At 44.0% G+C, this 21556-nt stretch overlaps 1 protein-coding gene across 1 annotated transcript in view; it reads right to left on the reverse strand.

Annotated features, from left to right (window-relative positions):
* Positions 1-21556, reverse strand: part of PSMD1 (proteasome 26S subunit, non-ATPase 1) — a 126418-nt gene that overhangs the window by 76307 nt on the left and 28555 nt on the right. Inside the window, exons 15-16 of the mRNA XM_075938171.1 lie at positions 20787-20882; positions 20027-20091 (exon numbers count right to left, since the gene is read on the reverse strand). Coding sequence (XP_075794286.1) covers positions 20027-20091; positions 20787-20882 — 161 coding nt within the window. The remainder of the gene's footprint in view (positions 1-20026; positions 20092-20786; positions 20883-21556) is intronic.

Genomic DNA, 21556 nt, shown 5'->3' on the forward strand with positions numbered 1-21556 from the left:
ACTCGGTTTAGACTAGGGATGTAAGCAAGTCAATTAATCTTTAGTCAATACGCCATTAGTCAATAAACCGTCTCTCAACATCCTTAGTTAAGACACGGAGCAAGGATACCTCAATCCTGTCAATCTATTTCCAGGAAGAGATTGTGTAAAACTAGATTTTACTAAACAGGCTAGGTAGAGAACAGCAAGCTTCTGTGTAGAGACAAACGATGAGATGACAACTCACGACATTTAACTGGGTAGATGTAAAAAAATGTGGTGGCCTAAGGGAAGCACAGAAGAAGCGAGGTGGGTAGGCTGGTATGGGGACAAGGAAATAGTCTCAAAGGGTATCTCTTCATTTCAGTTAAAAACCCCTCGCTGGCCCATGCCAGCTGAGTTGGACTCACAGGTCTTGGGCTAAGGGGCTGTTTCTTTTGTGGTACAGAGAGAGCTGGCCTTGGGCTAGAGCCCAGCCTCAAGGACCTTGCAAGGTGGGGAAGTCCTAGGCTACGTCTACACTGGCCCCTTTTCCGAAAGGGGCATGCTAATTTCACAGGTCATAATAGGGAAATCCGCGGGGGATTTAAATATCCCCCGCGGCATTTAAATAAAAATGTCCGCCGCTTTTTTCCGGCTTTTAGAAAAGCCGGAAAAGAGTGTCTACACTGGCCCCGATCCTCCGGAAAAAAGCCCTTTTCCGGAGGATCTCTTATTCCTACTTCGAAGTAGTTCCAGTTACTCGAAGTAGGAATAAGAGATCCTCCGGAAAAGGGCTTTTTTCCGGAGGATCGGGGCCAGTGTAGACGCTCTTTTCCGGCTTTTCTAAAAGCCAGAAAAAAGCGGAGGACATTTTTATTTAAATGCCGCGGGGGATATTTAAATCCCCCGCGGATTTCCCTATTACGACCTGTGAAATTAGCATGCCCCTTTCGGAAAAGGGGCCAGTGTAGAAGAGCCCCCTAGAGTTTGGGCTGCAACCTGAGGCTGGATATCTACACCATAATTCAACATCCTGTTAGCCCAAACCCTGAAAGCCCAAGTCAGCCATGCAGGGTAGAATACCCCAAGAGCTTGGTGATGAGCAAGGAGAAGGTATGAACAGGAAGACAGGGATAGGGAATTTTCAAAAAGTCATATACTGGATAGTAGAGTCTGCAGTTAAGCAACAGAGTCTACACGACTACAGAAGAAACTAAAATGAATTACCTCCATTAGTATAAGATACTCCCCTACGAAGGAAGTTATTGTTTGCGGGTGAGCCATTTGTTATACAGCAGCTAAAGATTACACTGTGCATGGCGCAGAAAAGTCAGACAGACAGAAATTCCAACTGCTATCATCAGCCTGAAACTGAATAAACTTGTTTGGAAATAAGTCTTTTTGCTGCCGTTGCATATTTCCTTTTAGCTACACTTCCAAGTGAGAAAGCTTTACAGTTCTCAACTTCTAGTACATATAGGTATCTGCATAAACAAAAATGATTTATAAAAGTTTATAATGCCGTTAATCACTCACCAGCAAAACTCAAGCCCTTTTTTGGATGAAAGCTTCACTCTTTGTTTAATCAAAAAAAGTTCAAAAATTCCATTTAACCCTTAACGCCTGAAACTTACCCAAGTACAAAAAGAAAAAAAAATCAGCAGTTGGGCTGCAGTTCTCTTAATTCTTACAGGATATGGCCCATTTGTGCTAAATCAACTATCCAGAAACCCTTATAGGTCCCAAGTACAAAATAGCATATTAAAGTTGTGCAATTTCCACTTTGCTTGACATTTTGTATGCTACAGAAACTCAGATTTGGGTGCTCGTCTTTGGGTGCTTGTCAAACAAGATAAGATTGCCTTACAACGAAGTTAAAGTACATACTGATATGGGATAGAACGGTTCCGTCATCTTACTGATATTTATTTTTTCAATTTTTTAATATATATCTGCAGATGCTTATCTACTGCTCTGGCTGCCTATCCCAGCATCAAAAATTGCAACATAAACAAAGACAAAAAGGACTGCTCATAAAAATCTCCACCTCCACTCACACCTTTCTCAACAGCCTTAAATAGGGGGAAATTATAAGCTTTGCAGCCAGCTCTGAGTTTAGGATCTTGCAGATCAAAGGGGGGGAAGGAGGAGAGGGAGAGCAGGTGGGGAGTAGGTTCTAAACTCAAGGAACACCCTCTAACCCCAACAACAGAGAATGCCCTCTGAGCGGCTCCCACAATCTCACTTGTGGCAATATACTACGAGGGAAGAGGGGTTTCTAGGGCTTGACAGATTAAAACTCAATAGCCTGAATTCTATTCATAAGTTGACTGGCAGCCAGCGAAGTTCACGGAACACATGTCTAGCACGCTCCCTATAAGCTTCAGCTTCCAAATGGTCCCAAAATAAAAACTTCCATACAAAAATCATTCAACAAATCTTTAACATGAAACCATACAATATTATGCACATTACAAATCTAGCCTTTCGAGCTGTTCATACAACCTTGCACGATAGCAAACTGGCAAGTGTTCTACAGCATTTATCTGGGAGGCAGTATTTTTCAACTATTTCCTTACTGCAATGGACAAGTCAACTTCAGGAGCTTGTACATAAAAAGGGCAGGTCAGCAGATGTTGGTAGGGGTTTACAAATTTATTTTTATGCTGTATATCGTATGTAACATCAGAAATTAAAATAAATTCAAGAGTAGCAAATTTTTTGATGCAACTTTGAACAACCTGGAAGCTTGCAATATGAAACCCGCAGAAGGTATCTCTCTGTCCACCAGAAATTGCTGCAGGAGCACCTGCTCTTTATCACGCAATGGACACAGAAGTACCAACATTCTAATACCTATGGGCAGTATCTAGACTGGCCAGTTTTTCCGGAAAATCAGCCGCTTTTCCGGAAAAACTTGCCAGCTGTCTACACTGGCCACTTGAATTTCCGCAAAAGCACTGACTTCCTACTGTAAGAAATCAGTGCTTTTTGCAGAAATACTTTGCTGCTTCCGTTCGGGCAAAAGTCCTTTTCCGCAAAAGTTTTGCGCAAAAGGGCCAGTGTAGACAGCTAAGATTTGTTTTCCACAAAAAAGTCCCGATCGCGAAAATGGCGATCGGGGCTTTTTTGCGGAAAAGCGTATCTAGCTTGGCCACGGAAGCTTTTCCGCAAAAAGTGCTTTTGCGGAAAAGCGTCCTGCCAATCTAGACGCGCTTTTCCAAAAATGCTTTTAACGGAAAACTTTTCCGTTAAAAGCATTTCCGGATAATCATGCCAGTGTAGACGTAGCCGAGGTGTGTATTTAATACCACCATAAAATGATCTTACTGTATAAAACTTCTTGATGGTTTTCATTAAAATATGCTTCTGTCTGAATTTCTCAATTATTCTTGCTATACAACTAACCACCAACTAACTGAAAAAAGAAAAATTATCTCTGTACCGTGTTTATTTTTCCATTTGACAACACTTTGTAGATAGCTATTTTTGAGGTTTCTCTGTATAATCAGTTTCTCCTCAGACTGCAAGGGTGTTCCAAACAGCAAGACAGAGAGAGATATTTTAAAAATAGGAAGCTAATCAAAAGAACTGGCATCTATTTTTTAATCAGCTTTTATTTTTTTGACTGAATTTCAAACCCCATTTATCTAGAAACTTTGTATGTGAGCCCCTGACACATTTAAAAATGAAAATAACAGTGTCCCTTTCAAAAGGAAAGTTTTGTCCTATAAGAACTCCTGTTTACGTAAGTACACTCCTAGAAATATGGAGGATACTTTTAATTGAAAAAAAGAGTGGGGTTCAGTTCTCATCAAATCACTAAACAGTATGTAACAAATTGACTTATTTCATTTCACGGTTCAAGTATCCCAGTATGTTCTCCTGGCTTTACCATGAAAGCTCCCTCTCTAAACAGTCCATTTTTAAATTATCCAATTAAAAAACGCTGCTAACTTCATGCATTATAAAGAAATCCACTAATGTTTTGTTTTGTCATTGAGTAATGAAATTTTATATTTACAGTCTTACATAAGTCTTTCATAAATTCTGAACGCTAGCTAGCATTTTTTTTAAATCACCATACCAGACATGACCATGTGTTTCTCCCCCATCTGTTATGCATGCTAGGATTTAGCAATTTAAAAAAAAATCTTAAGAATGACTCCTACCAGAGAAAGTATTTTAGACTAAGAAGAGTGTTAATTCACGAAGAAAAAGTTTCAGGTTTCGGTGGAATTAAAAACAATACAGACTGCTGAGCCACCTAGGTTTGGTTTAAACTCATTACAACAGTTCTCATGCCTGCCTTTAATGAGGAGTTAAACTCCAAAGTCTTTCATGTGATTTTGAAAACTGTGTCTTAAATCCAATTTCAATGGTCTTGTCTACACACAAAAAATTCCCCAATGTTGATTCAGTTATCCCAAAATACAATTGCTTTCACCAATATAGTTTACTTCTACAAGGAAAGAGGAATAAGTCCCATAAAGATAAGCACTTTTTTACCAGTATAACTTTGTCAACACCTAGTGCTTACTCTGATATAACTAGGATGGTTAAACAAAACAAAGAAAAAACAAGCCAAAACATGACTTATTGTTAACTTAAAATGTTATTGACTGAATTTCCAAACACAGCTCAGACCTTAAGCACTTGTGAGAACAGCTATGCAAATGACAGATTATTCAGTTCTCTTGAAAATAAATATAAAAAAAAAATCAGGGAAAAGGTTTGGTTGTGAGCTGACCCAAAACATAATTTTCAAAAATTCTGATGAATCAAAAAGTAAAAATTGTTTTGAGTTGAATGAAATGCTTAATTTGACCTGAAATGTTCTGTTTTACCTTTCTTTGTTGTTTAAGTAATAAAACAGAAGGTGATTTAAGAAAGGAGAGTGAAAAATTTCATTTTGAAAATGTATATATGGAAGTTCTTTAATTCATTTTCAACTGAAACAATTCACCAAAAACTACATGAATTCGGGAATTTTTTTCAGTTGAAAAATATCACCCAGCTCTTCTTAGACACTTAATTCCAATGGTCTTTCAATGAGCCAGGCTCCTAAATCACATAGCACTTTAAACAAAAAACTTATCCTTTGGTCTTAAAAGGCAATTTTTGGAACCAGTTTCCTGATGTTACTAACATTAACTCTGATTATTAAAACTCACAAGCATGTAAAGTCTTAGATGACTTTATTAAAGAATGCTATTTATTTTCTGTAAAACACTCTGCTGTGGTTAATGAAAACAGACTAGGCAGTTTCACTACAGGTTGAATCTCTCTAATCTGGCACCCTAGGGATCCGTCTGATGCCGAACCAGAGAATTTGCAGCTTTACCAACACTGCCACTGCTTCCTGGGCTTTTAGAAGACATTTAAGGGTACATTAGAGCTAAATAACAGAACACAGAGAGTCAGCACTGGTGGCTGTGAACAAACTTCATGGGACCATGGGAAACCGTGATGTGGACATCCAGCTAACTAAAATCATGCCAGACCACGGATGCTGCCAGACCAGTGTGCACCAGACTAGAGAGGTTCAACCTGTAATTTACAATCATTTTCAGTTTTGGGTTCTCCTGTACCAATCTAAGGTGAAGATTCCAAATGCTCATAGAACTTTTAAATCCAGTTTTTAATTTTCCCCTAAGCCATGAAGGCATTTTTGTTGCTCTTCAGATTTTGTTTAAGGAAAAAGGTTCATTTTAAGGGAAATCATAAAGGCAAAGATACAATAGGTGAGAGGGGAAATAAAACCCTTTTAATGTTTTCAAGGCAAGATTTTAACTAGTTTCTCCAAATATTTCCCCTTCCTGATTAACATATCAAGTAAATACTAGGTTCAGATCATGGCACAATGTCACTTAGATTTGTATTCAATTAGCCACAAAAAAGTTGTCATCTACATTTTGCTCAAAGAAAGGCTACATGAGCCTTAGAAAACAGATTGTCTAAATCTTGAGGGAGCAAGTCAGATGAGTGTATGTGTGTGTGTTGCTTTTAATTTGAAACCAGCCCTGAGTGGTCAATATGTTGAGGTTCTTTCTAAAAATAACAAAAACTAAGACATCATTCATGATATCTCATTAATATGCTGCTTTTATAATGAGTGTAGTATAAGCAACAGGCATTCCACCCTCTGAAAATATACTTGTCAGTAGTTTAGGGCCAAATTTCTATACTTATTATTAGAAATACAACAGAACTGCAAATACAGTAGAGTACAATGTTAAACAAACCACTAAGAAAAAGGAAAAGTTTTTAAGAGACCAGATAAGATAAGGAAATGATTTTTGTACTTGTTTTACTTAAATTAAGGCAGTTGAAAGCAGCATTTTTCTTCTGTACAGTTTCAAAGTTGTATTAAGTCAATGATCAGTTGTAAACTTTTGAAAGAACAATAACATTTTGTTCAGTTACAACAACCTCCATTCCTAATTGGCTCATAACACTGAGCTTTTACTGTACTCTTTGTAATACACAGAAGTAGTTTAGTTGGCAGCTGTAGTAGACTTTTTTCCTTTTGGGAACCACCCACTAGAAGGGGCAATGACTCACACTTAGTCTACATTATATTCTCCAGTATTTGTCCAATCTCTTTTTGTATATTCCAAGTAATGAGGCTACTACTGCTAGGCTCCTAAAAATGGTATGCACCTGTCACCCAAGTATATCACACTGGCTACAGCCATGACAACCCACAACTTTCCTGATACCTTATGTCTCGCACCTACCTTCCTACCTGATTTCAAGCACAGTGGAGCACTTACCAGAATGCTTCATCAAGTGCTCACGCTGATGTAAGAGGCTTACTGAGCACAGACTGGACCCTTTTGCTACAGAAATTAAGACTTCACTGTGATCTTTCCCCTTCCCTCCAAGCAATCAAGAAAAACTTTGGCATACAATGTTGGTAAAAAATTGCTGAACACTATCATTCAGAGTTGACTTACAATGTGTACAGTTTATGAGACACAAACATAAGAAGTACTATAATATTGTGTTCTACAGGACATCCCCCCTATATGTCAAAGATACTTTCCAAAAATGTGAACGTATAGTGAAATGACGTAAAGCTAGGTATGTTAAATTTAGATTAAATTGGCTAATCCAATAGTCGATGCAATTTGCATCAATTATTCGATTAGTCAATAAGGGCGCCTCCATCTTTGAAGTGTAGCAACAGCCGTAAGGCTGTTGCTACACGTCAAAGGTGAAAGCGCTGCAAGGAGCCTGGGGTCAGCGGGGGACTCAAGCAATCCCCCACTGGCCCTGTGCTCCCTGCAGCATTTCAAAGCGGCAGTGCCACATGGAGCCAGGGATGAACAAGGGACTCCCCAGCTGACCCTGGACTCCATGTGGCGTTGCTGCTTTGAAGTACCTCCTCTACTTCCCCCCCCCCCCCCCCGCCGCCCTTGCTGCCTCTTTCTGGTAGAAGCAGTGGGGGGGTAAGCGACTAGTCATTCACATCCCTATGTAAAGCCGGGGATTTTTTTCCTGCAACTAACTTCTGTTTGCACGAATTGGTCTTTTTTGTGTGAGAGATGTAGGAACGAGGAATGGGAGGACTTATAATACAACAGTTCCTACAAGCATCAATAATGTTAGTCCGGAACCAATGTATACTGGGACAACATAATATCAGCGCCACCCTATAATTTAGAAGTGAGCCATAACAAGGGAGCACTTTCACATCCCCAAGTCTCCTCCTGCTTTAAATGCAACTCCCTATCTAGCTCCCTAGCAAAAAAGCCAAGAAGTCTTAAAATAAAGATTTCAGAGGGGCAACCATATTAGTCTGGCTCAGCAAAAACAAGGAGTCTGGTGGCACTTTAAAGGCAAACAAATGTATTAAAGCATAAGCTTTCATGAGATAGAACACGCTTCTTCAGATGCTGAAGAGAAAAAAGAAAAAAGGGAGGGATACAGAGAAGGGAGTGTGACATCAGTGCTAAATAAATCAGAGTGGATGCGGCTCATCTCCATGTACTCTCACCTTCTCATCACTGTTGAAAGGGAAATCAACTATTGTAATGACAGTGCCATTACATATTTCTCATAGACTCATAGACTTTAAGGTCAGAAGGGACCATTATGATCATCTAGTCTGACCCCCTGCACAGTGCAGGCCACAGAATCTCACCCATCCCCTCCTAGAATAATCCTCTCACCTATATCTCAGATATTGAAGCCTTCAAATACTTTGAAGACCCCAAGATGCAGAGAATCCTCCAGCTGTGATCTGTACCCCATGCTACAGAGGAATGCAAAAAACTTCCAGGGCCTCTGCCGATCTACCCTGAAGGAAAATTCCTTCCCGACCCCAAATATGGCGATCAGCTAAACCCTGAGCGTGTGGGCAAGACTCACCAGCCAGACACCCAGAAAGTTCTCTATAGTAACTCCTATCATCCCTCCATTGACCTATTTACCACTGATAGTGAATGGTCAATTAGTTACCAAGATCATGTTATCTCATCAAACCATCCCCTTCATAAACCCATCTAGTTTAATCTTGAAGCCAGATAGATCTTTTGCCCCCACTACTTCCCTTGGAAGGCCGTTCCAGAACCTCACTCCTCTAATGGTTAGAAACCTTTGTTTAATCTCAAGTCTAAACTTCCTACTAGCCAGCTTATATCCATTTCTATTTAAACCCCTTGAAAATGTCAAGTTTCCTGGAGGGAGAAGGGAGGAAAATCAGCCCCAACCTTCCCAACTGGGGGGAAGGGGAGGAGGGGGCGGATGTCATGCAGCGCTCTGCTCCTGCCTTCCCCCAGTGGCCAGAATTGGAATCACTTGGGGGATGGGGTACACGCGTGCGTTCGCACCCTTCACACCTCCCCTGCGTGTATGGGCCTGTTTATTAGTGACGAAGGCTACTACAAATTATTTCAAATTGGGGCAAGCCGTCTTTCAGCTTTGGCTACTAATGCAAATTTTTAATTTTCACTATTTAAACAACTATTTACATGCACTTCACAATGTCACAGGTCATCCTGAAGTGAGAGCAAGATTTTAGCACTCTCTCAAATGGCGATGCCATCTTTTCTCATAAGGTAAGGGTTATTTTTGGCTTAAAGCACTGAGTTTCTCCTTACCCCACATCAAGGTTGTTTTCTGTGCTGATGTATTTGTTAAGACAATTCCAGCTGTCAGAATTTATGTTTCAACCCATAAGAAAAGTGTTAAACTCACCACAAATGGGAAAAAAAGATTTGAAAGAATAGCAGGAACCACTGTAATAATTGAATATTACCTCCCGCCAGCAGGCTGTAAATTTCACCCTGTAATTTCCGCATCAAGCCTAATAACTTGTTGCTGTACTAGATTAGACCATCTTTTTTTAGAGACACTCAATCCTGACGTACAGATTTAAAGTGCCAGAGAATGCCCTGCCTTCTTTCATAGGTTGTTCCACCAGCTAATTACTCTTCCTGGTAAAAGTTTCCTGAATCACAACAGCTTACCCCCAAAATTATCACTGGTTGATGTTTTCAATAACATTTAATGTCAACTTTACATTTTATTCTGTTTCATGGAGGCTGTGTGTCAGTATCACTGGTATAAAGGCCAAATGCACTCAGACATTCTTCCTTCCAAACCAGTGGCAGAGTTAGCTCCATGAACAATTATTTCCAGGGATTTGTTATACACATGCTCCTCTATGCACCCAGCCTTTCTTAGCAATAAAATATGCAACAGAAGTATCCAATTGACCAAAGAGGTGTGACCTCAGGAAATATTAATTCATTAAATCAAACACCTTTCAAACACTGAATAATTAACAATTCAGAATATGGGCTCATGAACTAATTTGAGAACCACAATACTTCTGCTGCATACTGATTGTGTGTTAAAACTTTCCTTTTCACATTAATTTTCTTTTTGCATCAACAAACACTGCACTGTGAAGTCATTTCAGATGTGATAGCTAAACACAGTATCTCAGATTTGAAAAAGAAATGTCATGTTGGGGTTGTTGGGGTTTTTTTTAGTATTTGTGAAGAATATGCTGCAGGACTGGTTCACAGATTGACTTGTAGTCCACAAGGAAAGCACGTTTAAGAGCGTGTGATGGGACTATTAAAAATAATTATCTTACAGCAGTAGCACTCACTGCCTAGGAAAAACATAAATCATTAAGCAAGTCCATTCTCCTTTTTCGGGATCATCTCCGCACCAGAACCATTTGCAGAGTTCAATCTGCCCTCTTCCTGGAGCAGCCTTGATCACATTCCAGTACTTAAGATGAAACATGCCTTATCCAGAGTGGAGCATGACCCATTGTGCTCAGAGATTAGGTCTAATCAAAATTTAAGGCTTTTTCAAGTCAAACGGGACAACTCCCATCAAAAAAATAATTCAAAAGAGCAACAACTCCCCAACTGTATGTGAAACATCAGAGTAGCAGTTCGCTGAACTTGCTAGTTTTGGTGCCCGTTCTTCTATTGGTTCTCAAAGGCAAGCACATCCAATTAGTCTCCAGCAAACCACTAATGTTATTTGAGGTCTGAACTAGTACAAGGTTAGGAAACAGCCCACCAGCTAGCTTCCCACGTGAACCGGTTCCCGTCTGCCCCCTCACTCTCTGCGCTGCTGCCTCTAGGAGAGGCAGCAAGGTTGGGGGGGGGGTATAGTCAATAGGATTAACCGATAAGCCCAGGTTTATCAGTTAATCGTTTAGTCAACTATACACGGATACTCCTAGCATACGTAATGCTATTCAATTACTCACCACTAGCTCACTAGGTTTTCCCAGATTCCACAACAGAAGAGATCATTTACTCTGGCCGGTGCTACACAGGAGGAGGTCGGAGACCTGCCCCACAATAATTCCTAAAGCAGAATTTTTAGGAAAACATCCAATTTTGATTTAGAAGTGGCCCATGATGAAGAATCCATCACACAACCGTGGGTATAACGTTCCATTGCTTAGTTATCCTTAATGCCAAAATGTGTACCCATTTCAGGTCTGATATCCATATCAGGGATGGTCTAGATCAGGGGTGTCCAAACTTTTTTCAAAGAGGGCCAGATTTGAAGAAGTGAACATGCGTGAGGGCCGTCCCCGCACTCTCAGCCCCAAGGCGGAGGGCCCGCAGGGTCGGAGGCGGGCGGAGAGCGCAGGGCACGGCGGCCTCACGGCGGCCCGGGGGCAGGGCGAACCCACAGCCGAGCGGGGGAGTGGGGCTGCAGATGTGCCCTACAGGGCAGGCTCTAGGACCGCGGAGGCCATGGGCGGCGGCGGCGGCGGCGCGGCCGGAAGCGGTGCGCTGGGCGCGCCAGTTCAAAAGAGCGCCGGGGAGCCAGGAGAGGGGGAGGAAGCGGGGGCCGTATTAAATTGGAACACGGGCCACAATTGGCCCGCGGGCCGGACTTTGGACATGCCTGGTCTAGATGGTATTGGAGGCAGGGGACTGGACTTGACCTCTCGAAGTCCCTTCCAGTTCTAGTGTTCTGTGATTCTGTCTGGTTTCAACTCCCAGTCATTGGACTTTGCTATTCCTTTCTCTGCTACAAGAGCCCATGACTGAATATCTGTTGCTCATGTAGGTACTCGGAGACTAATCAAGCTACTCCTTTAACCTCCTCTTTCTTAAGCTAACTAGACTGCGCTCCTTGAATCTCACTATGAGACAGGGTGTCTAAGCCTTTCATCATTCTCACGGCTCTTCTCTGCACCCTCTCCAAATTATCTACTTCTTCCTTAAATTGTGCACAGCAGAAATGAACACAAGAGTCCCAGCAGTGGCTGCACCAGTGCCAAACACAGATGTAAAATAACTTCGGCTCCTACTCAAGATTCCTCTGCTAAGCATCCAAAGACTACATGAAATCCTTGGCTGTGCAGAGGTCAGGTAGCCTAGTGTTTAGGGCTCCTCGCTATCATACTGGCTGTTCAGAGTCCAAGCAAATGCTGGAAGCCAAGGAAAGGATGTGGAAAGGAATAGACAGGAATGGGGATAAGAGTAAGTTGAGGATTTCCAGTTTACCTAGCTAGATTTTAGCATGCATGATCTATAGCTTTGTTTAAAAAGAGTTGCCATGTTCTGTGCAGGATGCCCTATTTTTGCTATTCATAGGGCAGCGCTATGCAAGCAGAGACACACAATATTCAGGTCAAAATTATGGAGACGCACTGCAACAGGAAATTAAAAAAAAATACCTGCAGAAGCAGGCGAGTAGCTAGTGCCCCACAGAGATGTCACGACTAAGAGATGTTTTAAATGAAAGCTGCCCCTGATAGCAGGAAGTTATAAATTATGCTTTGTGTTGGCAGAGAGGGGAAGTAACAGTGAGCACCAAGAGCCAAAAAAAAATGTTCTGCCCGAACCTGTTTTGATGCGAGATCCCTAAAAGAATGGAAGGAGTGTGTGGAATTTTCCTTTTGTATACAGAAACAAAGAGGGTCGGTTAAACAGTACCAATTGGCTTCTGGAGACGCAAGAACGGTGAAGAATAGATTGTGCCCATGTGCATGGTAGAACAGCTCTTGGGAGACCCCTGCTGCTCATGCAGGGAACTCAGAATATTTATAAACTGCTCAGTGCATACTGGTTGTCATAATGAAGTTCTCGAATCGCACGAGAATCAATTTTTCCCCCCCGACGAAGAATAGGACAATTTTGCAACTTGCGATCAAGATGTCAAGTGACCAGCAATTTGGGGTAACTCCAGTTTTGGGTGCCCCGCTTTAAGCAGGTTTGGGAGGACTGCTGTCCAGAAAAGGTGAATCATTTCTTCTTTGTTGACCGGCATTCTGTAAACAAAAGTTTTAAATAAGCTCCTAAAATTCACACACGCAATTAGCCCTGACAACCTACTGCATGTCTACTCACCCCCTTCTTATCTAGTCAAAATGCCACTGCTAAAATCATCTTGGCTCTGTGCTCTTAGTGTATCACCCCTTCTTTTCAAGTCTGTCCCTTGGCTCTCCCTAGCCCACTGTATCAGCACAAACTGGGAGGAGGGGAAAGTCTGTCTACACCACAAAGAAAACCCCAATACTGCCCTGAGGCATCTGACTCAGACTCACAGGGCTCTCTTCTCACAACACACTGCACATTTTAGCCAGACCCTCCATACCTGCCTCATTATCTTATTATAGATAGTCTCTGTGGGAAAGAATTAATGGACACAAATCAGATATCCAAAAAAGGCAAAACACAGAAACCAGTTGGAGAACACTAACCTGCCCGGGCACTAATTAATGGATCTCAAAATCACAGTGTTGTTTCAGGCCAATTCCACAAGCCAAATACACAGGGACGCTTTGGAACCTAACTTCATTTACAAGTTTAGGACCCATCACAAAGGTATGAATAAAGACATCACCCGGCTAGCACACTACCTTCCACATCCTAATGACTTAAAAAAACCCAAACAATGGGTACCGAAGAACAATTCTCTATCAGCTTCATGTAACATGAACACTAATTCACTATTTTTCCCCCTTCCTTCCCCCCCCCCCCCCGCCCCTGTCCCCTATTTATTTTGGAATTGGACTTCTGAAGATGTGAGTTTTGCCCACGAAAGCTCATGATACATGTTTTGTTAGTCTTTAAGGTGCTGCTAGAATATTTGTCGTTAAGTTTTTCCATTATCTTATTGTAAGCTAAATTCTGGCTTTCACTTCAGTCACATCAGCCTCCTTTGCCCATTTCTGAGATAGGCATTTTGGTGGTTTCTCCTACATTGCCGTGTATGAGTGGCGAAAGTACCAGTCAAAATCTAAAACCACCAACTTCTCCCCCTGCGAGTTCCTCCTCAGAATTCATTTCTTCCATGTTTGGGTAAACAACCACCTGACAATCGCAAGGCAAGGGAAAGCTGCAATCAATCTACTGACCAGCTAAGAGTGGTGTCTGCCCTGCTATATTTGTTGTCCTGTGTCCTGGATCTAATCACAACTTCCTTGTGTGTCTCATTCACCTGTTAGGTCTTTGCCATACAGCCTGTCAATTCTTTGGGGCCTGGTATGTGTGGTATGTTTGAATAGCATCTAGCACAATGGGATCCAGGCTATGACCTTTTACGTACTGCAGTAAATGCTAAATAACAATGCGGATATTTTCTTGTCTCCTTAACATCTTATTATGTATTTTAGAAACGTATGTCTGTCTGTCCGTGAGTCTGTCTGTTCAAGAACTCCTGCCAAACGGTAAGAGGTAGGACCATGCAAATTCAGTATGCATTTTCCTCTTCTCATAACTTACAGCAAGGCCAGGGTTTGGTTGTGCCAGGACAATGGGCTGTACGTGGAATTCAATTGTTTCTCATAAAATGGAAAGAGGGGTCTGGTAGGAGGGAGTTACACTGCAGAATAACCAGAGGGGTGGCAGCAAGGAGCCAGAGATGAGGATCAGGATAACTATTATAACCTCACTGGGCCATCAGGGGACAAGAGTGGAGAAAGGCACAGCTATCTACTATATATTTCAGAGAGTGAGTTTGTGTGCAGGGCTCAACAAATCACTGAATCTACTCACCCGAGGCGAGTAGATTTCAGCCGGTCGCCCCGTTCACCAGCGGCATGTGCAGTGCAATGCGCAGTGCAGGGCTGGCGAGCAGATTTTGCCACCGTTTGTCAAGCGTGTGTGTGTGTGTGTGCGCACGCCCATCTGTCCGTCCGTCCCCCCCAGCTGGAAGACATGCACCCATCCCCGAGGAGATGACTGGCACTTACCACCTAGCCCCAAGCAGCTGTGGTGAGAGAGGGCTGTCCTCTCCCCCACAAGCCAGCCTGCATCCTGAGCCCCTTATCCATAGCCCCATCCCAGAACAATGGTGTTAAATGAAGAAAAACAAAACTCATTTGGGTTAAGGACCTGAGCAACGCCAGGTAAATCTACTAGTAGCCAATAAAGGAAGAATACTATTTACACAATACTACTTTTAACCTGTGCTTCTCACAGCACTTTACAAAAGCAACTATCCCAATTTTAAAATGGGGAGCACACACCAAAACAGCCAAGGCCCCAGCAATGAGTCAGCGGCAGAGCAGGAAGTAGAACCAGATGACTTGAAAATCCTTCTAGCCACTAGACAACGCAGCCATTCACACCATGGTCTGCTCTACTGGCCCGCGGCCAGGAGAGTAACTCTTCTGAACAGTCCATGCTGAAGCACGTTCATTTTTTTGATTGTATCCTTTGGTATATATGGTCATGACCAGGGCTCGCCGAACCACAGCGAGCCCCACTCGCCAGCCACGCTGTCTGGTGATCTGCGCACGTGCAGATCGTCCGAACCCGGCTCTTCCGGGTTACAATCTACTCGTCACGGGCGAGTAGATTGTATAATTTGTTGAGCCCTGGTCATGACAATTTTCTTCCACTATTTGATCTGAGGAAGTGGGTCTGGCCCACGAAAGCTCATCACCTATTAAACCATCTTGTTAGTCTTTAAAGTTCTACATAGTCCTGTCTTTTGTTTCATGCTGAAGCAGTGATACTTTAAGGGGCCCTCCCACTGAAACACTTAGTGTTCATCTGATTTAATGAGATGAAGTGGGTGCTGTTCCGAAAGACAGCGCGGCCTTCTCCTCTTACAACTGGCCATGTTGCTTCTAACAGACTGAGTGAACAAACTGGAGTGGAATTGGGACTGTACTGGACTCAGGCCTTTTGGTGGGGAAAGGATCTACAATGCAAAGAAAAAAGCCTCATGGCTGCCCTGAGGCAGCTAACTCAGACTGAAAGGGCTCAGGCTACAGGGCTATTCCTTTGTTACACAAACCTTCAGGCCTGGGCCTCAGCTCTGGGACCCTCCCACATCACTGAATCCTAGAGAGCCCAGGCTCCAGTTCAAGCCTAAATGTCTAACCTGCAGTGAACAGGGTTGCCAGATGGTTTCAGAAAAAAAACGCCAGGAAAAAGTTTGTGGAGCAAACCCCGAGAGTTGTTAAGCCAAAGAAAAAAAATGGCCCCTTTTAAAAACTGCGTAGTGAGGCTTTTTGGCCCATCTTGCCTCCCTGTGCCGGGCCAGACAGCTCCTCGGTACGCACTAGGGTTGCCAGGCTGCCTCTGTATTGAGCTGGACAGCCCAGGATTTTCGCCTCCTGGCCGGGAAAAAAAAATCAGAAAGTAACGGACATTTTAGGTGTCCAGTATTTCAGAATTTTTTTTTTTACCAGATAGGAGGCAAAAATAACAAGCTGTTGGGTTCGATACCAGACACCTGGCAACCCTAGAAGTGAAACAGCTCCACAGCCCGAGTTCCATGAGCCTGAATCACTGGCACAAGCCAGCCACAGGCATTCAATTGCTCTGTAGACAGACCCTGGCAGAGCATTAACACCCTGTCACCAAGCCAGCCCGAGCTCTATTTTGTACCACTTGAATCAAGTGCTTCTTCCCCTTACTCACATCTCTCTATTCCAGTGGTCCCAAACGTTTCGGCATCACGCCCCCTTTTTGATTTTTGAGAAACCCTTACGCCACCACAGGAAGAGGAAGGGAAAAAAAGAGGGAGGGGAGGGACTGACCGGGGCAGCAAAACTTGACTTGGGGGAGGAGGGTGGGGAGGGGTTGCCTTGCATACCCCTCCCCCTGGGAATTTCTTCACGTCCCCTCTCCTTTCCCCCCTCCACCCCCACCCCGTTTGGGAACCCATGCTCTATTCCTTGCCTGAACTCTTTGCCACCCATTTCCCTTGAGGTACTTACAAAGGGCCCAATGAAAACACCCGAATGCCTAGGATATCCTTCTTTCTGCTAGCATGTGATGCCCACAAAGTTACAGAGCAGGGCAGCTAATAAAGGGATTTTGTTTCTTTTGTGTCAGTATGAACACATGGGAAGAAGTTCCCTGCGACAGACACGACATGTGGTCGCAATGTCATTCAGAACTACGCTGTATAGTACACTGAAAATGTGAAAACCTCAAAAAGCCATTATAAGGAGACTGGCTAGACATATGAGCTATAGGACACTCATAGTCCTTTGCACCCAGTACAAATGATGTGCATTTGTATGTTCCCAGGATCACAGGTGGGAAGGGGGAGTTAAGAGCAAAATCCCAAGGTTGGCTTGAAGCCTGACCACCTGGTAGATAGGAGAAAGGGCCGGTTTACCTGTTTTCAAGAGGCCGGAGGAGTCAAAGCAAGACTTTGGTATAAGAACTGAGTTTAAATAGACCAGGCGAGCAGATAGACTCACCGGGCCATTGGGCAAAGGGCGAACCCTCTGAACAACACCTCCCCTGCTCCCTGCCCCGTCCCATCCCAGCACCATTTCGAACACGCCATGGGCTCTAAAGCACAGCGCTCCGGTGGCTATTTAAAAGGACCTGGGCCGTCAGCTGCCACAGCTGCTGCAGCAGCCATGACCCCCGGACCTCTCTGAACGGAACAGTTGCCCCCTTTGCGCAGCCCTAAGGTAGACCTTTGGTCAGCCAGGGCCCACACAGGGCTGAATGGCAATTACTGAGTATGTTTAGTAAGCATGTAAATCTGCGTATTGTTTTCAGATGTTCTCCCTGTGATGCTTTTGCTTTAATAATACATGTAATCTACTTGGAGAAGGCTGGGTAGTAGCCTGTATAACCCCAGGTAAAAGGGTGAATCATAGGTGTTGGACCCCAGCCTGACCTCTTGAGGAACTGTATGTCTAACCCCCAAATCTGAATGTAGAGAGACACCAGTCTCTGCCTGAGAGTGGTGACTGCAAGGACTCCTGAAACCTTAAGAAGTGCCTAGAAGAGGTTGAGGATCGGGGGGGGGGAGGGGGGGAGTGTCAAAAGCGCTGATAACCCCTGAAACGTGTTCCTTTACCAAGCGCTTCTTCTATAGCCATATGGGAAGCCCGTAATTCATGTTCTGCCTTTCCCAGAGTTAATTCTTTGGGGCTTGGAGCAAAGCAGAGACAACCCCATGCTCAGCTCTGGGGACAGCAAGCGTTTCGACATTGCTGCTTTATAAAGACATCTGCAGCCCACATGGAAGCAGCTCTCTGCCAGAAACATAGCTGTTCCAATGAGGAAGCGTGGGTAAGTAAACAGGGAGTCCCAAAAAGCACACAAGACAGGCTGTGCTGGGGGGAAGGGATGTGAGTATGTCTCTACAAAAGGCTGACATTTAAAGCTTCTATTCATGTATTTAGAAGCTCTCACAGATGGGACATAAGCTCACATCACAATTGTGTTGAGGGTGGTGATGCTACCAGCAAGTGTAGTAACAGGGCAATCATCCTCTCTGGTTTGCCCATTGATAAGGAGAGTTCATTTTACTCGCTATCCACAACACGTTATTCCATCAGTATGAGCGTTAGGTTAAAAAAAAAAAGTAAGACGAGTTTACGGCAAAAAGCACAGGACTGAGACCCAGAAGATTCATCCCTTTCACACTTGTTGTCACGCCTTGTGCCTCCGTTTCCTCGCCAGTTGTGACGTAGTGGGGGTACTTGCTGGGCTGTGGTGACCCCTGCTGTCTGGAGCAAGACCCAGCAGGGAAAACCTCACTAGGCAGAGGTAATGCCAAACTTGTTGAACCAGTGGCCAGACACCCCCCATGGAGAGGAACAAAGGAAGGTGGATGCTGCCCTGGCTGGGGGGCAGGGCTTGGAGAGGGTTAGTTAGTTCCTATCTGGAAGGCAGGGAATAAGGAGCTGGGGAGGGGGCTGGGACTCCCCTATCTCAAGGGGGGGCACTGAGGCCTCTTAGCCCCAGTTCCTGTAACCAGATTACATCTGTGCTGCGCTGTGCTGGAGGAGCAATAAACCACCCTCAATTCCACTGGCTGGTGCAGTCTGTTTGTGCCATTTCGGGGTGCAGGAGACGGGGAACCCGTCACACCAGTGAAGTTAAGTGGACACACACCTAACTTACAGGGTTCTAGCTGAAATTCAGTATGTGCCTTGAGATCACGACAAAGGCATCACAAAAGAGGAAAGTATTTAGTAATAAAATATTACTTAGTCTAGCACATTTCACCCAGATTCATGCCATGTGTAGTCCAGACTGCAGACCCATTCGAGTCTGGGATTTAGGTGCCCAGAAGAGGAAAACGGTAGCAATATTCCAGAACGACAATCACAAGGCTGAACATTTGGCCTCCCGTATTAACACGCAAGTCCAAATTTCATTTCCCAACTTCATTCCACTCTCTTCAGGCAATGGGGTCATATTTTCTGGAGATCTCCTGAACAGCTAAGTAAGTTGTTTGCTGAATGCTTCGGAAGCTTACTGCCACAAATGATTGGAGCTTCTTCCTCTTTTTTTTTTTTTTTAAAGTTACTCTATCCAACAAGTACTGAACAAAACTGTGCTACCCAGCCATTGTGCGATACAGCCAGATACATTCCCTAAATCACACTCCTTGTAACTAGACTTCACTTGCCTAATTCCACTTGGCAATTCACTATGGAAAATTTCAATACGAGTTTAATTAAAGACACAGATGTTTGACATGCTAGAGCCTCTCAGAAACTTACTTCAATCCACTCTTTCCCCATACACAGTGAAGCAGAGGCTACATGTTATACAAATGTCAGTACCAGCTCAAAGAGTCCGTTTTTCTGTTCTCCATACTTTGCATATTAGATTTAAGCCTACTTCTCCCTAAAACATGTACAGAAACGGCAACTTTCACTGGAGGTGCATGATGACCCTCCACACGGCCCAAAGCGAGTCAAAGCCACACAGGAAATACAAAATACTGCATCAGTCAAAGGCTTTTTACTAAACAGGTAGGTGTTCAAAATACACATCTGCCCCAAAAATGTCATTTCCCACATGCAAAATCACCTCACCAGGGCACTGTGCACGTTACAAGGGTCTACAGCACTACTCACAACACAAGGCTGCACAACCCCATTTTTTCTTCTATTTATATCTCATCTCAGTAAATACCAATACATCGACCGGCCTGCGATAGACACACAATGGATCCTCAGGAAAATTAAGCCTCATAATGATAGGAAATGGGTTCTACTGCTGACCCAGACTACATTCACCCTCTAAATCAGCTGCTAAAATGGGTGAAACACACATGCTCCCAAAAAAATCTCTCACACAAATCAAATGGAAGGCTGACCGAATGATGCAGTTAGAAACCGTACCTGAACAGAATGAATCCCAGTGACTCAACGGCTGCCCGTCTCACATCATCGTTGACATCACTCACCTAGTAAAGAGGAAACTGGATGTTAGGAGAATGGTTCAAACTCCCAAGTATTTTGCAAGTATTTGTCAGCTTACATGCAAGTGGCTGGATGCGGGATACAGGCCTGAGGTTACATAGGACTGTACAGTTAACAGTTGAATTCATCAGGCAATCGTGGACAAACAGACTTCCAAAGGCCTACTGTTCCCACACAGATATGTTTTAAGTCTGATTTTTATTTTTTTGATCAAAGGCCTGTTAGTCAGAAAAAACTGATGGACTCCATGTTTTTGAGGCCATCTTGTTTCTGTTCAGCACAATAAACGGTTAGGAAGGATGTTTGGAGAAGGAAAGAAACCCAGCTAGCAAGTACTCCAAGGCTGTGTTCTACTTTTCAGCAAAGTGTTGCTTTAAGCCAGGGGTTCTCAAACTTTGTGATACCACGACCCCCCTCTAAGTTGCTCGCGACCCCTCGGGTGGGTCAGGACCCAGAGTTTGAGAAACGAGGCTTTAAGCAATACTGGGGTTCTCTTGCTGAATGTCTCTTGGCTTTCGTGTTTCCATTCAGCAGAGAGCCACTCGTCCCCTTTACATCACTGCTTTAGATTAGAACATGAACATGGCAGCTACCGAGTTCTGGGAGTGAGTGGGTTGAATGAATTTGCTGCAACCACCCCAGGTATCCCATTACCTGGCCCAGACACTGCACAACTTACAGCGACATGCAGCAGGCGCCGGATTGCCTTGTTGTTCCCTGAGCCGCAGTAAGCCATAGCCACCGTGTACATTCCGGAACGGCGTAGGATTGGATCCTGGAAGACACAGATAGTGCTTCAATATTTAAATGTCTACAGCAGGGGCGGGGAACCTTTTTGGGGTGAGGGGAGCCACTGACCCACAGAAAAATCAGTTGGGGGCCGCACACAAGTGAGAAGCAGGAGAAAAACAACCCCTCACTGTGGCTCCTGACTAAGAAGGAGAAAGACACATTCTCTTCACACACCAGAGCCTAAGGGGGCCCAGCCTGGTAGGTTGTTTGTGCTCTAGCCTCGCAGGGGGGCTGGAGCACCAGTGCAGACTCCCCTATCCTGGGGGGGCGGGACCCCTGAGCCTTCGGGACCAGATCCAGGTAAGCTGAAGGACGCGTCTGGTCCCTAGGCCTGAAGTTCCCGGTCCCTGGTCTACAGCTACGGATAGGACTCAGAGGTTCAGTTTCGGAGTCTACTCTGTTCCTAACTCTAAAACTGCCATCAAGGGGGTAACAGATTAGAAGCACCTGCTCACTAGGCATGGCACATGCCACAGAACAGCCAGTCAGTTGGGGAAAACATGAGTGCTCTAGTGCCCCAGTAGGACTGGCGCTAATGACCTAGGGGCAAAAGGCACCTGAGCTGTGAATTGTCTAGCCCCTTCAGAGTAACTTTACGGACTATGGACACACATGCCCAGCAGGTATAATATGGATGGAGTCAGTCGCTTTGAAAGA

This window comes from Pelodiscus sinensis, chromosome 10 (assembly GCF_049634645.1).
Source record: "Pelodiscus sinensis isolate JC-2024 chromosome 10, ASM4963464v1, whole genome shotgun sequence".
NCBI classification, from domain to species: Eukaryota; Metazoa; Chordata; order Testudines; family Trionychidae; genus Pelodiscus; species Pelodiscus sinensis.